This window comes from Lepidochelys olivacea, assembly GCF_965140295.1.
Source record: "Lepidochelys olivacea isolate rLepOli2 genome assembly, chromosome: 4".
Lineage (NCBI taxonomy): Eukaryota > Metazoa > Chordata > Testudines > Cheloniidae > Lepidochelys > Lepidochelys olivacea.
The window spans coordinates 50,568,030-50,584,381 of record NC_140414.1 but is presented as its reverse complement, the minus strand read 5'-3'; the positions used below and the strand labels follow the sequence as shown (position 1 = coordinate 50,584,381).

The 16,352-nt window shown below is 41.7% G+C and overlaps 1 protein-coding gene across 2 annotated transcripts in view; it reads right to left on the bottom strand.

Moving 5' to 3' along the window:
- Positions 1–6,746, bottom strand: part of LARP1B (La ribonucleoprotein 1B) — a 105,559-nt gene extending 98,813 nt beyond the window's left edge. Inside the window, exon 1 of one of the 2 annotated variants that reach the window (XM_084626250.1) lies at positions 6,099–6,746. In XM_084626250.1, coding sequence (XP_084482376.1) covers positions 6,099–6,432 — 334 coding nt within the window. In that variant the 5' untranslated portion in view covers positions 6,433–6,746. The remainder of the gene's footprint in view (positions 1–6,098) is intronic. The other variant, XM_084626249.1, reaches the window with a different exon arrangement.
- Positions 6,747–16,352: the final 9,606 nt, after the last annotated feature.

Here is a 16,352-nt window from a genome sequence, read left to right as displayed (position 1 = left end):
AAATGCACAGCAGCAAGACAAATAGAATACAACATAAAACAGAATCAAGTGTGCCATAATCCAAGTTAACTATGCTTCAAGCACTCTGTGAAGCACAAGGCCAAAAGGTTTTAACCACTTGAGAAGCACAGATATTCAATATAGTTACTTTGTGAAGTGTTTTTACTGCTTTCATAAGCTATTTTCAAACAATTAGCCAGTGAATCATTTGTGACCCAGGCAGTTATACAAAATTTTTGAACAGACAGAAGTTATCAGTGGATTCTATCCTTCATGCCAAATTTACAAAAGAGGAAATATCCTATTGAAAAGTTTTAGTGGTTTTCTATGAGCATGAAGTGGGAGTAGTTTTAAATAATAAATTCCATAATAGAAAACAGTAAGTCACTGCAACCATTTTATAAGGGCTGAATAAAGATTTACCCCTTCTAAGTGTTCTAATGGATCACCAAAATTTCTGGACACAAAATAACCAATTATTGCAATAACTATATTACCATAATTACTATATTAAACTAGATAATGCAAGAGAAAAGCAATTTTAGTCACTGCAATAGCTGACACTGTAACAAAGGGTATTTTAAACTAAAACGTTCAAGATTATTTTCTATTGCACCATTCATGTGTTGACAGAACTTAGTGTCAAGCAGAAGCTCACTGTGGTTCTAGGTGAGTGCAAGAATCTGCCAATATGGAACAAACTGCAGATAAAGGCCTAAGATGCCTGAATTTTCCAAATATCACTATAGTGAATAATTCCAAAGGATAATTTTTTTTTAAAAGTGACTTTCCTCCAAGACATTAAACAAACTCCAATTAAGAACATGCTATGAGAAAGTCAAAAATTAATTTTTACACCTAAGTGATCATCATACAAGAATGGTTTACTGTGAAATTATATATAACAATTATTTTTGTCTGTTATGACAGGATTAATATCCTACTTGAAAATAAAACTTCAGCTTTCTTAGAATTTATTTTCTTGTAGTAGCAGACAAATTTATTTTCCCTACACTCCCCGAACGCGTTCCTATTTCAGTATTGGGTCAAATTCAGCCCTGACACAAATAGATGCCATTAATTTCCAGAACTGAATCTGGTCCAACATCTTTTCACTTTCTGATGTAATTATCATTGCAAAGATAAGATAACTTTTCAACCACCCATATCCATACAACTTTGGGCCAAGATGTACAAGGTAAACAAGTTGGGCCAGATCATTACTTTGACGGGAGACTGTATTATATTTTATCAGATTGCTTATGGCTATTGTTTCGCATCTCACCCTAATTCTTAACGTCAGTGACAAATTTCAAATAAATAAGCTTGATATGGCTAATTACATTCTGCCTACAAAAAAGTTACATCAGGAGTTGCAACTGGAAAATAATTAGCTTCTGACCTAAACTGCTGTATGGTACTGCTGATTTTCATCTTACAAGGGGCTTATATTTTAATGGTGGATGAAGTGAGATTTACACATAGCAATATACAGTGGCATCCAAGGAAGTCTTTACAATTGTTTTTGCAAGTAAATGTTACTATGGTATTCCCTATATTAAGTAAGCTATACACTGGAAAAGCTGTTCCAAACCTGCAACTCAGAATGACACTAATTTGAGGGGCAGTGACATTACTCTTCACTTATTTTATTTTTGCATCTTATCTTAAATGGGAAAGTAAGCACTTCATGGAAACAAGTTTTTGTATTTCTACAGAATCTACCTCAACAGTACCCCAATCCTGACCAGGGCCCTAGAGCACTACCACAATAAAAGTAAGAAGCTTCCTTGGTGCTGTACCAGTACTGTTACTTGCTTAGCCAGTGAGGAAATTGAGTGACTGACAGGTTCCTGAAAGAGAGAGAAAGAGTGTGTCCAACTGAAATTTCCAGGGTAAGTGGGCAGGCATAAGCCTGGCCACGGCTAAAGGACCCTTGCCCAGCCTTTGGGGAGGATCCACTGAGCCCGGGAACTCAACCGATTACAGGAGACAACAAAAAAGAAAACGAGGGCAGGTGTGAAGGTCATAGGGTCAAAAAGAGAGAACCTAAAGGGGACACCAAGCAGAGAACCCCAGACAGTGCCCACTGCTCCTTGAAGATGTCAATGGAGCCAGTGGACGCTGCTCAGAGGAACTCCACCCGGATGCGTGAACGGAAGCAGGACCAGAAATGGGCCCCACAGTCGCAAAGGACCCCCTCAGCCAACATCCTCTTCCTGGTGTTCAGATGGCCATTTTGGCCATCACCAGAAGGAAGCGGATGAGGAGGTCCCACAACTTCATGTGACCACGGATAGGGCGTGCATAAATGAGAAGATGGGGAGAGAAGTGTAGCCAAAAATGTAATGAAAGATCAAGGAGCCAGAATAGGGACTGTAACCTAGCATGCGCCAGATAAACGTGCACCAGGGTCTCCCTCAGGCCACAGAAGGGACAGGCATCAGGGACAGGGTGAAACACGACAAGTACATGCCCGTGCTCGTAGCTCTGTGAAGGAGCCGCCAACCAATATCCCCGGCAGGGTGGGTGTGTGTGTGCAGGGCGGGGGGGGGGGGCATATTTATAAGGTTGCAAGCTGTACATAAATAGGAAAAATTGGGAATCTGCATATGTCATAAATATAAAGGGAAGGGTAAACACCTTTAAAATCCCTCCTGGCCAGAGGTAAAACCCTTTCACCTGTAAAGGGTTAAGAAGCTAAGACAATCTTGCTGGCACCTGACCAAAAGGACCAATGAGGAGACAAAATACTTTCAAAGCTGGGGGTGGGGCTGGTGACACAGACACACAAAGTTCTCTGTGTGTGTTGTCTTTTGCCCGGGCCAGAGCAGGAATGCAGGTCAGCACTCTTGTAAATGGTTAATAAGCAGTCTAGTTAGATATGCGTTAGATTCGGTTTTGTTTAAATGGCTGACAAAATAAGTTGTGCTGAATGAAATGTATATTCCTGTTTTTTTGTCTTTTTGTCACTTAAGGTTTAGCCTAGAGGGATTCTCTATGTTTTGAATCTGATTACCCTGTAAGGTATTTACCATCCTGATTTTACAGAGGTGATTTTTTCACTTTTTCTTTAATTAAAATTCTTCTGTTAAGAACCTGATTGCTTTTTCATTATTCTTAAGATCCAAGGGTTTGGGTCTGTGTTCACCAATACAAATTGGCGAGGATTTTTATCAAGCCTTCCCCAGGAAAGGGAGATTTTGGGGGGAAAGACGCTTCCAAGTGGGCTCTTTCCCGGTTATATTTATTAGATGCTTGGTTGTGGCAGCAATAAAGTCCAGGGACAAAAGGTAAAATAGTTTGTACCTTGCGGAAGTTTTAACCTAAGCTGGTAAAAATAAGCTTAGGGCGTTTTCCATGCAGGTCCCCTCATCTGTATCCTAGAGTTCAGAGTGGGGAAGGAACCTTGACAGCATAAAAGAAAGAACAGACTAAAAGACAGAAGACAGTATGTCCAACTGTCTTCAATGAGTGCCTACAAGTTTGATCTTTAAACTTGGGTAAAGGATTCTGGTTTTGAGACCAGAGTTATTTGGTCAACAGTCCACTGTATTAGGTTCAGAAACAGCTTCTCCCTATATGTGTATTTGACCACAATGCCTATACAGTCCCCTTTTTCATCTTTTTTCACACAGCAGAAATGGAGAAAAAACTTATTTAAAACAAAACAAAACTTAAATTGCAGTTTAAGACAACAAAAAATTGGCAGGGAGATTCAGGGACAAGTGCTGTACCTGAAATCAATCCAGTGTCAAAAATTTCAAGTTGAAACAGAGATCCTTTAAAGTCAGTGATTTGCACTTGGCCTGGGATGATACTGACTAAAAACTGCTAACTTCTGAAAGCTGGTAGTTTATGTTATACAAGTTTGTAATTTCAATCCGGTTCCCCTTCTAGCAATCTGCACACAGAAATCAAAGACTCTATAGTGACTAAAGGCATGGCTACACTTGCAGATATAGAGCACTTTGAGTTCGTAGAGTACAGTAGGGAAAGCGCTGCAGTGAGTCCACACTGACAGCTTCAAGCGCACTGGCATGGCCACATTTGAAGCACTTGCAGCGGCACTGGAAACAGTGCATTATGGGCAGCTATCCCAGCATGCAAGGGGCTGCAACGTGCTTTTCAAATGGGGTGGGGTGGAGTGTGATAGGGAGTGTGTTGTGTGTACGTGGGGGGAGAGAGAGTGGGTTTTTGGATAGCTGAGAGTATGTCTTGTAAATTCAGACAGCAGCACACCTCCCTCGCCTCCCCCTCTCGCACACAGCATTCCACACTAATGGCTTGCTTTGATTCGGAGCAGATAAGCAGCTGGCTGTCAGAAACGGAGCTTTCAAAAGGCATTTCTGCATTCCTACAGCTGATTCCAAACAATGACAAGAGGGCCACTTGACTTAACGGGATTATGGAACGTTTCTGGAGGCTGATCAGAGAGCAGTAAACCAACACCTCGTTCAAACTGGCGCTGCGGCACTCCAGCGAGGGCGCAGCGAACGTTATTCCACTCGCCGAGGTGGAGTGCCAGCGGCGCTGTAGCCGCGGAGTCAGAGCGCTCTACGTGCCTTGCCAGTGTGGTCGGGTAGTGAGCTAGCGTGCCCGGGGCTCCTTTATTGCACTGTAACTCGCAAGTGTAGCCAAGCCCTAAGACTGAAATAACTTTATCTCTGCAGAGAGCCCCTACATCTTAAAGAAGTAGGCTACTGTCTGCACTATACCTGTGCTACCAATGAAAATGAATGAACGAAAAACTGTGCTACCAGTTGAAATCCCCAAAGATACCAAGTCAATTGCTTTCATTAATATTTACACTTAAAACTATTTTTTTAAAATATTTTTTAAAACTTTAAACTTGAACTATGGATTTTATTAGGTGCTTTATCATGTAATTATGTAAAAATTATCTAAAAAAGTCAATTGGGTTAGTTACTATTTGTTAAAAAAGGGAAATGAAGTAAACACAGTACAATATTTGTCTTATTTTGCTACTGCTACATCTCAGAAATTTCTAAATCTTGCAACTAGCACTTTAAAAGCTGTAGCATAATCTATCTCCCAGCTAGTAAAGAGGAGCTACCTGAAATTCACAAGAACTATTTACTCAATATAAACAGTAGTACTGAATCTACTACCATCAGCTCCATACCCTAATTAACTTTGACAGTAACTCTTTTCTAACCGCAAAAAGAAAAGGAGTACTTGTGGCACCTCAGATACTAACAAGTTTATCTGAGCATAAGCTTAGCCGTAGCTCACGAAAGCTTATGCTCAAATAAATTTGTCAGTCTCTAAGGTGCCACAAGTACTCCTGTTCTTTTTGCAGATACAAACTAACATGGCTGCTACTCTGAAATCTTGTCTAACCAAGTAACTTTTCATTCACTTCCTTGTAACCAGAGTAAATATTGGTGTCTAGTTTAAAATCTAACAATTCCTTAAGAAACATATGGGTTACAAGGAATTATGGGTAATATCCTTCCAAACTGATTTTGGAACCACTAGAATTTCTAAACAAAGAGGCTCCAGAGTTTGGGAATTTGCAAAAGAGAAACTAAAGCTTGAAGAAATTAAATATTAAATGTTTAAAACAGTCAGAACAGGATTAAATTACGGACAAAACATTTGAGTTCACTCACGCAGTCACCCACATGGTTTGAGTAAATTTGAACCCAGGAATAAAAAGACATCATGCTGTTTTAAACTTCAGTTTGGTTGTTCTCCCCAACAAACTGTAATACGACTACAAATCCTCTCTCTTAAATGCCTCCCTGCCCAGAATAAACGGACGGGGACAGACCACACCTCTCCACGCTCATTTTCCTAATGTGTCCATGCATGTAAAATGCGAGCGTGTGAACGCGTCGACTCCTGGAAACAAATACCTTGGCCTGACATACGCCAAGGTGCTGGCGCCAGCGACGTAAGGCAACCGCTGTTACGTTGTACGGCCCAGGGACAGTGTGTTTTAAACAAACAAGTTCCCAACCCGGACAGATTCAGCCAGCAGCAGCGAAACTATTTTCCCTTCGGACGCTGGGAGCGGCGCTCCCAGCTCGTCTTCCCCATCCCCGCCCAGCTCCCTTCCCCCCGTCCCACACCTGAGTCCTGCAGGACGAGCTGGGTGTCCGCTGCTGCCGGGGACGGGCTTCTGGGGACAGGCTTTCTCCTGGTCCAGGGGTTTTCCTTGGGCAGGGGGGCCTCGACCACCTGCCACTGCCGTTGCTTCTCGTCCTGCCCTGGGGGATCCGCCTCTCGGCTACCGCTGCTCTCCCCGGCTTCATCCACCTCCGGCAACACCTGGCTGGGCTCCGGCAGCTCCTGTCCCGTCTCCCCCAGCTCCTGGGAGCGAGCCTGTCCCGAGCCCCCGCCCGTCTCTGGCCCCCCAACCTGCAGCTCCGGGGGCGCTACGGACACTCGGGAGGCGGCAGACATGCCAAGGGGCCGGGCCGCTGCCGGCCCCCCGGGCTCCAGCTGGGCTGAGGCGGTAGCTGCGCGGCTCAGGCGTGGTGACGGACCGCCTGCGCTGGGGAGCCGTCCCCGCCGCTCGGCGCCACCCGCCGGCCCCGTCAGGTCCCCGAGGGTGGGAGGGGATCGTTGTCAGCCTTCCCCGTCCCCGCAGCGGCCGGCGTCGCTCATTCACCGCGGATGGTTCAACTGCCACGCTCCGGTCCCCGCCCGATACCGAGCCGCAGCCAGGAACGGCCGCTGGGCGGGTCGGGCGGGGGCGTCTCTGCCGCTCCCTCCTCCCGGCCCGGCTGTTCCCTTACAGAGCTGCCGCGGCCGGCCCGGCCCCTGCCTCGCCTGCGGGGGGCGGAGACAGCGGCGGGGACGAGGAGGGAGGTGAGAGCGGCAGGCAGCGTCTGTAACACCAACGCTAGGGCGGAGCTTCCGGCCACTCTAGGGCGTTATGACCTCACAACGGCCGGCGCTGGAGCCCGGCCGCGCGTGCCTCGTCCTGGGCCCGCGCGTGCTTCCGGCGCTCTAGGGCGGAGCAGCCCATAGCGGCCCCGCTGGTGTTCGGCTTGCGAGGGCCCGCCCGCCCGCCTTACGGCTGTGATAAGGTAAACAGCGGGCGGCGCTAGTGGGCTGCGCCCCGCGTCATCTTCGGGACGGGGGGGATGGCGTCCTATCCCGCCCCTTCTGAGGCGTGTTGCTGCGGTAGCTCTACGGGCGCAGCTAATGCCTGGCGAGACCCTTCACGGCAGGGCTAGAGGCGGGCCTGGCCACATGACCCCTCCGTACCCCGTGATTCCTGGAAGCGGCGCTCCCCAGAGGAGCGAGGGGGACTCCTGCGCTCCGTCCTGAAGGCACCAAGCACTTCCTGCAATACCCAGCGCTGCACGGCGGCGCGGACACCAGGCTCGGCTCGCTCCGGGAGCAGGTCTGTTGCCCCGCTGCGGGCGCGTGGGGGTGGTAAGCTAAGCGCACTGACGCGTCCGTTTGTTACGACCTTAGACCTACCCAGTGAGACTGTGCCTACCTTAGCGCTGACAGGAGTGGGGCTAAGCTAATGGTTGCGTCTGAAGAGGCACCAAGACGCTGGGCTTTCCCCATTTAAGGCCCAACTCTGCAAAAGGATTCACAGGGGAGCGCACTTTGGCTTTTTTTGAGCCCTGCTGAAGTAGATAGAGGCTTCTGGGGTCGCCTGCGTCCGCCGTCCTAGGTCTGAGAGCAGGGCCCTATTTACTTTGTCAGCACCTCACCTCCTCCGGAAGTTTTGACTAAACTTATCCAAAGACTGTACTAAAACCACGTTGGACTGATACGCAGTGAGCTGGGCAGGGCTTTAAAATTGAATCCAATTCTGATTTCAGCTTTCCTGTTTTCCATAATTTTAGTTTGAGCTTTCCACTATTTTGATGCAACAAACTATTACGGGGCTTCTTTGCAAACAGCTTGATAGTAGAAGTCTGCATCGTGTGTTATATGGTAGGTAGACAATAAGGAAGGCAAGCGAGATTACATTGTATCGCAGCATTTTATCTCCGAGCCCATCCCATGACCTCTGTATTTTTCATCAGCCACAACAGCTATATAATGGACATATTCTGTACCTTTCTGTTAAGTTTTTCACTCTTTATCCTTATGTGGTGCTAGTTTAGGTTATGCCCTAATTTAAGTAACACGGCAACAGTAGCACCAGCAGGCTATTAAGCAATGAAATCACTCTAAAATCTCCGTCAATTGCTTTTATAAGATGAGTGCCATCAGTCTTTTACTTTGCAATTTTATATCGTTTCCTGTCAGTGACCCCGTGGTGATAAACAGTAGTTGCAGGAGCGTTTTTAAATTTCTGCAATTGTTAAGACTGTTAGGTGTGACTTTTGTGCCTAGGTTAAAAAAAAATGTTTTATATCTCCCTGTTAGATACTTAGGTGATATGCAGTGAGAAATTCCCACTTTTTAATTTGTCTCCAACTAAATAGTCATATTTCTTTGTGATCTTGGATGGCACCTTCAGCAGCTTGAACTATATTTTCCATTGTTTGATGGTATGAACTGATAGAGTGCGTAACACTATACAGATGTCAGTTTGAGTGCTGAAAGAACTGTCCACTTTGACACTGTTTTAAGTGAATATAAAAATCACACCCATTTCCACATCAGTTATAGGCAATTCTGGTATTTAGACAAGATTAACATGAAAGGATATTTTAGTCACTTTATCAATGTACCCAAGTACATTGTGATAGTTGTTTATTAGAATTGATGTTCTGCTGGAAGCCAGTAAATATATATTTTTTTGCCTTGGTCTCTGGTTAAGAAATCTAATTACTAAAGTTAGATTAACCTTTGCAGAAATTGCTAACTGATGCAATTGTTACAGGCATCTGAATTAAAAATGCACGCTTTTATATACTGCAATACATGGATCAGTCCCAGATGCTGCAGAGGTTTCAGAGTAGCAGCCATGTTAGTCTGTATCCACAGAAAGAACAGGAGTATTTGTGGCACTGTCGAGACCAACAGATTTATTAGAGCATAAGCTTTCGTGGGCTACAGTCTACTGCATCGGATGCACAGAATGGAACATATAGTCAGATGATATATACACACACATACAGAGAAGGTGGAAGTTACCATACGAACTGTAAGAGGCTAATTAATTAAGATGAGCTATTAGGAGAAAAAAACTTTTGTAGTGATGATCAGGATGGCCCATTTAGACAGTTGACAAGAAGGTGTGAGGATATTTAACATAATTCAATATGTGCAATGACCCAGCCACTCCCAGTCAAACCCAAGTTAATGGTATCTAGTTTGCATATTAATTCAAGCTGAGCAGTTTCTTGTTGGAGTCTGTTTTTGAAGATTTTCTGTTGCAGAATTGCCACCCTTAAGTCTTGAATTAATATACAGAATCTAATCTGGGATGTAGGAGTCTGAAGCATCTCAAAAGTGGAATAGAGTGGGTGCTGTAGATCAGAAATGGAGTTGATTAACAGTTTCAGGGAAATGTGAGGTGTAGAGGCCCTGTCTATTAACTAGCAAGCAGAAACTGAGCTAGAGCTAATTCCCTTCCTCCCCTTCACAAGGGCGATGTGGAGATAATGAAGTAAAGCTACAGACTGTTAAGGAACAACATGGTATAAAAACCGCTACACAACAGGAAAGAAAGTAGGAAAATACTTGAGAATATAATTGAAAAGTATTTTTTAGATTGTACCTCCTTAATGAAAGCAACCAACAGTATGTGCACTACTGCAATCTAAATAATATATTTAAGTTATTTCATTATGTTTTTATTTTAGATTCTCAAAGTTATTTTTCTAATTTTGGTGTGTACCAGTGGGAAGTGAGAACAGAGCACCATTATAGTGGGTCATGGCAATATTACATGATAAAGTGGCACTTTTTTCATATTTCTGATAATCACTTATGCATGTGATTACATAACTAGAGAATATGTAAACCTCCTTTCCAGTTCAAGCTGACACAGAACCTGCAAATTTAAAATAAAATAGAGCCCTGTCATGATCAGTTTGTACTAACTGAAAATAATTAAGATCTGTTTAAAAAAAAAAACACACGCAAAAGTGCTGGATTTAGTGGGTGGACAAAAGCCATTAAAAAGTGCTTGTAATGCTATGATAGTCCGTCAAAGTAGTTTAACAGACCAACACAATTTAAGTTTATACACTAGTCTTTCAAAGTGATGATAGGCTGTGAGGGCACTAACCCATTTCAGTGGAATAACAGTAAGATCTTGTTAATTCAAGAAGTCACCACCACTCTGTGGTTTAAATACTGATGAATGTAAAACACAGTACAGTTTGTCTTTTATTAAAAGAATGGACTTTTTAGTTACATATCCAAATCTTGATTGAATTGTACAGAGAAAAATCCACAAAATTTGCATCTTACAGAATGATTAGACCTGTTTTATCACAGCACCTCTTAGGAAATCGCAAAAGTCTAAGGAATACAAAATGACATGTTACAGATTTTTTTTTTATATTAAGTTTCCATTTTTGACATTTTACTGCAAACAAATAGAACTGTGCACTAGCTGCTTGCATTGCAGGTAATTTTGAACCTCAACTGCTGTGCCAGAACTTTCTTTAAAAAAAAATTCTCAACATCGGATATAGTTAGTAATTTAAACAAACATGAAAGTCAGATGCTTTTATTCCCCATGATAAATTTATACGTGATGGCTCCAGTCTACAATTTGATCTGTGCTGATGGATTCCCTGCACTTGTGTGGAGCCCCAATGATTTCACTGTAGAGAGACATGACTGTCCTAGTGGAACTGGAACACTTTTTATAGTGGGGGTGCTGAAAGCCAGCTAATGAAACTGTGTAAACCATGTATGTTCAAAAGCAAGGTGAAAAAAGCACAATTCCCGCTCATACCACACAGGTACATCACAACTCTGGGAGTCTCAAGAATTGTGAAATACTACTAGCTTACAGCACCAGCCAACTTTTCACAGTGAAAGCTGGGGGTGCAGCAGCACCTGCCATACCCATAGTTTCCATGGCTATGAACTGTCCACCCATCCAGACCAGCTTGCAGGATTGTAACTTTAACCACCAGTTAATCTTTGATCGCTAGAGTGGGAAAGTTCCATAAGTTGCTTTTAAGGAAGCAAGATCCAAACCCATTTAATCGTAAGGAAATTTTTACAAAAAAATAAGAAATACAAAAAAAATCAGCCAACTTTGCATATAGTAACGTGTTCCATACTGTGTCAGCTCAGGACAACTGCAACTGTATTTCCCCTCAGTGGTTTAGCAAGGGCACCCACTTTTGGCTTCCAGCTACCCAGTTGTTGCCTCTCTTGGGTGGAGTCACATGTCCTCCTTTTCTGACAAGAGTATTTCCAGGCTGCACAGTTTACTGCCTTTACAGTGTATTTCCTAGCACAGACAGATTGCCGAAGACCACCTGCTTGCATTCTCTTCAGAGACTGATAGAGTGATTGTCAACCGTTGTTTAAGTTACCATGCAGCACTTCCTACACAAGCCTACTTTATTCTTAAGGTAAAAGAGCATTACAGAGAAAACATAAAAACAAAACAATAAAAACCTACACACATGCTAATAAGCTTACCAGAATTAACCCCAACCTTAAAATGCATTCTGGCAGCCTCCATCCTTCCAACCCTACCCTCAGGATGGGGGCCCTCCATGGAGCAGGGTTTCTGCTGGATCAAGTAGAAGGCAATGAGCCAGTTTAAAGCTGGGCTTTTTATCCAAAAATCTTTTGTCTACTGATCCTTAGTGAATCAGTTTGAACTAGCATATGGATATCTTTCTAAGTGGGTGGCTTCTCTGGCGATGTTACAATCTGAGTGAATTTGCCTACTCAGCTCTTGCTGTTCTCCTATTTACCCTTCTTACAGAAATATATACAATTCCACAACACATACACAAATTTGCATTTTTAATACAATGAGCTCTAAAGATGGTAAAATTAATTCAGTAAGGTTTAACTTAGTTCAATACATTTCATTTAGGCTTGTCAAGGTTCCTTCCCCACTCTGAACTCTAGGGTAGAGATGTGGGGACCTGCATGAAAACCCCCTCAGCTTATTTTTACCAGCCTAGGTTAAAACTTCCCCAAGGTACAAACTGTGTTCCTTTTTCCCTTGGACTTTATTGCTGCCACCACCAAGTGTCTAACAGATATATAACAGGAAAAGAGCCCGCTTGGAAACGTCTTTCCCCCCAAAATCCTCCCCAAACCTTACACCCCCTTTCCAGGGGAAGGCTTGATAAAAATCCTCACCAATTTGCATAGGTGAACAGATCCAAAACCTTGGATCCTAAGAACAATGAAAAGCAATCAGGTTCTTAAAAGAAGAATTTTAATAGAAGAAAAAGTAAAAGAATCACCTCTGTAAAACCAGGATGGTAAATACCTTACAGGGTAATCAGATTCAAAACATAGAGAATCCCTCTAGGCAAAACGTTAAGTTACAAAAAGACAAAAACAGGAATACACATTCCATTCAGCACAACTTATTTTATCAGCCATTTAAACAAAACAGAATCTAACGCATATCTAGCTAGATTACTTACTAAGTTCTAAGACTCTATTCCTGTTCTGTTCCCGGCAAAAGCATCCCACAGACAGAGAGAACCTTTCCCCCCCCCCTCTCCAGCTTTGAAAGTATCTTGTCTCCTCATTGGTCATTTTGGACAGGTGCCAGCAAGGTTATCCTAGCTTCTTAACCCTTTACAGGTGAAAGGGTTTTTCCTCTGGCCAGGAGGGATTTTAAAGGTGTTTACCCTTCCCTTTATATTTATGACAAGGCTACTACAGGAAATGGTCACTGTCACACATACTTCTAAAATAAAGTAATGGTTATGGTTTAGGGCAAGCTGTACCTTTAATCTCTGTCTCTCTATGGACACTCCTTTCTAGTGACAGGTCGCTCAGGTACCACTCTCAGGGTGGACTTCTACAACTGACCCCCAACTTTTAGTCTGTGTCAGCAGGTTACAGTACCCCCATTTACAAACCAGGCCCTCAGCAGGTGCCCTGCCAGAGAATTTCCTGTAGAAGCCTGAGACCAGTATAAAAATGCAAGTGACAGAACAGCTTGTTCAAAACAAAGTTGAATTTATCTAAAGGAACATTAGAGAAGAGTTAAAACAAACAAAAGGCTTATTGTGTATTATTTTACCTAAACCTCATCCCTTTCTTGCAAGTGTAGATAGGCTCCCATTGTCCCAGCACACTTCACTAGTCCCAATACGGGGGAGCCAGCACTCCTGTAGCCACTGACTCTGTCGTGTTTCCCCCTCCCCGTGTTTACTGTCTTAACCATTTCAAAGTCCTTTTGTCCTGCAACACCAGAACATGGTAAATCTGCTTTTATTCACCTCTCCAGGAGGATCAGAGGTAGACTTTCAGTAGTGGGTTCCCTGTATTGTCCATTTTATCACTGGCAAATGAATTGCCTATTTCCATGGGTACATGTGGAGAGCTTCAGCTGGAACTAACCCTTTGTGTTTCACAGATCAAGTCAAATCACAATACTCAGATATGCACACAATATTAATAAAAATACAGATCTCCCAATTTTTTCATAGTAGAGAGAAAAAAGGGTTGAGGTAATATTTTATTGGACAATCTGTCATTTTTCATTGACCAATATTTCACAGTAGCATTTGCAGTTGTATGTTCCAAATGGTGTGTCTTCTAACGCACCCCCATGACAAGGATTACCAGGGGGGCTGGATAAAGCAGTACATAAAAAACATCAGAAGGATGTGGTAGTTATACAGAATGCTGTTTCTCAGATATAGCAAAGCAAACAATCCTCACTGGAGGACTACATGAAATTTTAAATTCACAGTTATCAGAGCTCAGAAGTTTCTGCACACTGTTTGCAACACTTTACTCAGATAGCTCAAATGAATAATTCTGATTAAATGGTCTTAAAAATCAGTTGCTTCCTCTCAGACTCAATTAAGCATGAGAAAAATTAGTCTAGTAAGCTACTAAAAAGAGATTAAAGTTGAAACCTCAATCATAACTATATCTTGATTAGTTTCTACTTCTGCACAGTTTATTTTCTGTATTAAGTGGTATCTGCAAAAAATAATATAAAAACAATATCTGTATCTCAGTGTCTATTTATTGTCTGAACTATATTTTCTGAATCAGGATAGTTACTTTTTCTTTACATTATAATACAGTACTGTTAGGAGAAGAAATATGGAATGAGAACGCAATGAAGTCTTAAGATTATGTTGTCATGAAAGACATGCCTAGCTCCTTTGAAGGGTTTTACAGGAAAATGATCAATGACAGTTTATGACAAAATTAAAATATTGAGAGCTTAACAGCTCACTTGCTACTCAGCTTTAGAGCAGAAGCCTAGCCTCTAAGCATTATGTCTACACAGTAAATAGAAGTGGGATATGCTACCTTTAGTCTAGCTAGCACAAATAACAATTAGAGTGAAGATGTGGTGGCACAAATTTCAGCATGGGCTAACAACCTAAGTATGTACCCAGGGTCCCCAGTGGGCATGTACTTGGACAGATGGCAGCCTGAGCTTCAGCTCAGGCTAACTCTTCACTACTACTGTTACCCATGCTAGGTAGCTTGAAGCTAGCATGGGTATGCCTGCCGGTGCTACAATCACACCTTCACTTGCAGTATAGGCATATAGTATCTTTTGTTCTCATTGAATTGTTATATTAGAATTACATATTAGGTTAAGACTCTCATAAATAATTTGTTACTAACACTTAACTATGCAAATTGGAAAATTGACATCTACAAAAAGGCTAAAACATATTTAAACAGCAAAGCCTAATTTAATAATATCCACATACCAAACAAACAGGTTACCTCAGCCAGTCCTCAGACATAAAAGACTGGCATACAAACATCTTATTATAAATCTTTGTTTCTAACCTAAGAAAAATAGCAAATACTTCTCCTTGGCACTCACTCTGATATTCATTTGGCAACATTGTTCACTGTTATGAATCAAGTATGGTAATTGGCTCTTGTTAAGAGTCAGTACCACCACTACTTATTCCAATATTCCTGCCTCTACAAAGAGAATATTTATTAAAACAAGTTTGCTTAACACACTAAACCTTTTTTGAGAGTAAAATCTTACTAGTGCAACGGTCTGATGCCTTGGGATGCCAATTTTTCATTAGATCTGTAATTCCTAGTATTGAGCTCTCTAGAAATAATTACAGTACTTTAGCAGGTTATAGTTTGTAGTCTAGAAACCAGTTAAGACACCCATCAAGTTTTTGTCTTTGCTCTCTGTTCCAGGCACTCAAGCCTTTCCCCTGCTACAGATTTCCCCCCTTTACAGCTGCAAGAGGAACATGGCATAAATACAGTAATTAATGTACAGAAACAAACAGGTTCAGAATGTGGCCATCTGTCTGGATTTTGACAATTCTTAGCTAATTTTTAAACAACTTTCTTTCGTAAGATATCCTAGTTAACAAAAGCAAAGAACAAGATGTGTATCAGGTAATTTGTATGCATTTAAGTCCCATACTCACATCTTTAATTTAAAAATTAATCTTACATGTATTTGCTTTTCAAGACTTGCATTTTCTAAATTATAAACATTCAGTATTTTAATATCACAGATGTTTTAGTCACTGGATGAAGCTTATCACTTTCTCACACTGTTAAACATTTTCTATCAAACACTGCATCAAGGAAACAAATTCCATTTTAAAAATTTCAATTAAAAGAAAAGTACTATGGCAAAGTTCCAGTACATTTGGATCTTGAAATAAATTTATGTGTTTCAGTTTTTCCTGGCCCTGTTAACCAGTTTACAGATAGACATATCTGGTCCCATTTGCAAGATTATTTTTTCAAGAGTGTGTTTGTACAAGCAAAATTTTATTTGCTCCATATCCTTTATATGTAAAGTAGAAATTTCAGCATTTAAACTTAATGAGGTAAAATGCTCTACTTGAAAGGTGAAAGGCACATATCCAGTACTATTACACTGAACTGAAAAACAAGATTTGTAATTCCCAGTCATCTGCTATATCAAAACAATGCTAAAAAAAAAAATGCTTCAACTGTAGCTTCCTCCTCCCCCAATCTATTACTTTTAAAGAGTACTGCCAAAAGTATTTAATGGGTAACTACTTTTAAACTACAGATGTGTTACTAGTTTACTAAATGAAGTTTCATGTCTTGTATGAGAATACAAATTCTGTTAATTCTTTAAACATGCTCAGAATCCTAAATATTTTACTTTCATCCAATTAAAAACTTTTATTGTTGTAAAATTAGGAGAGAGTGATCTAAACTGCCATCTTCTGTAATATAGTCTGTATAACTTTAACAGTAAAAAGAAAGGTATGTTTGTAGCCACGTGCTGATTACACTTTAAA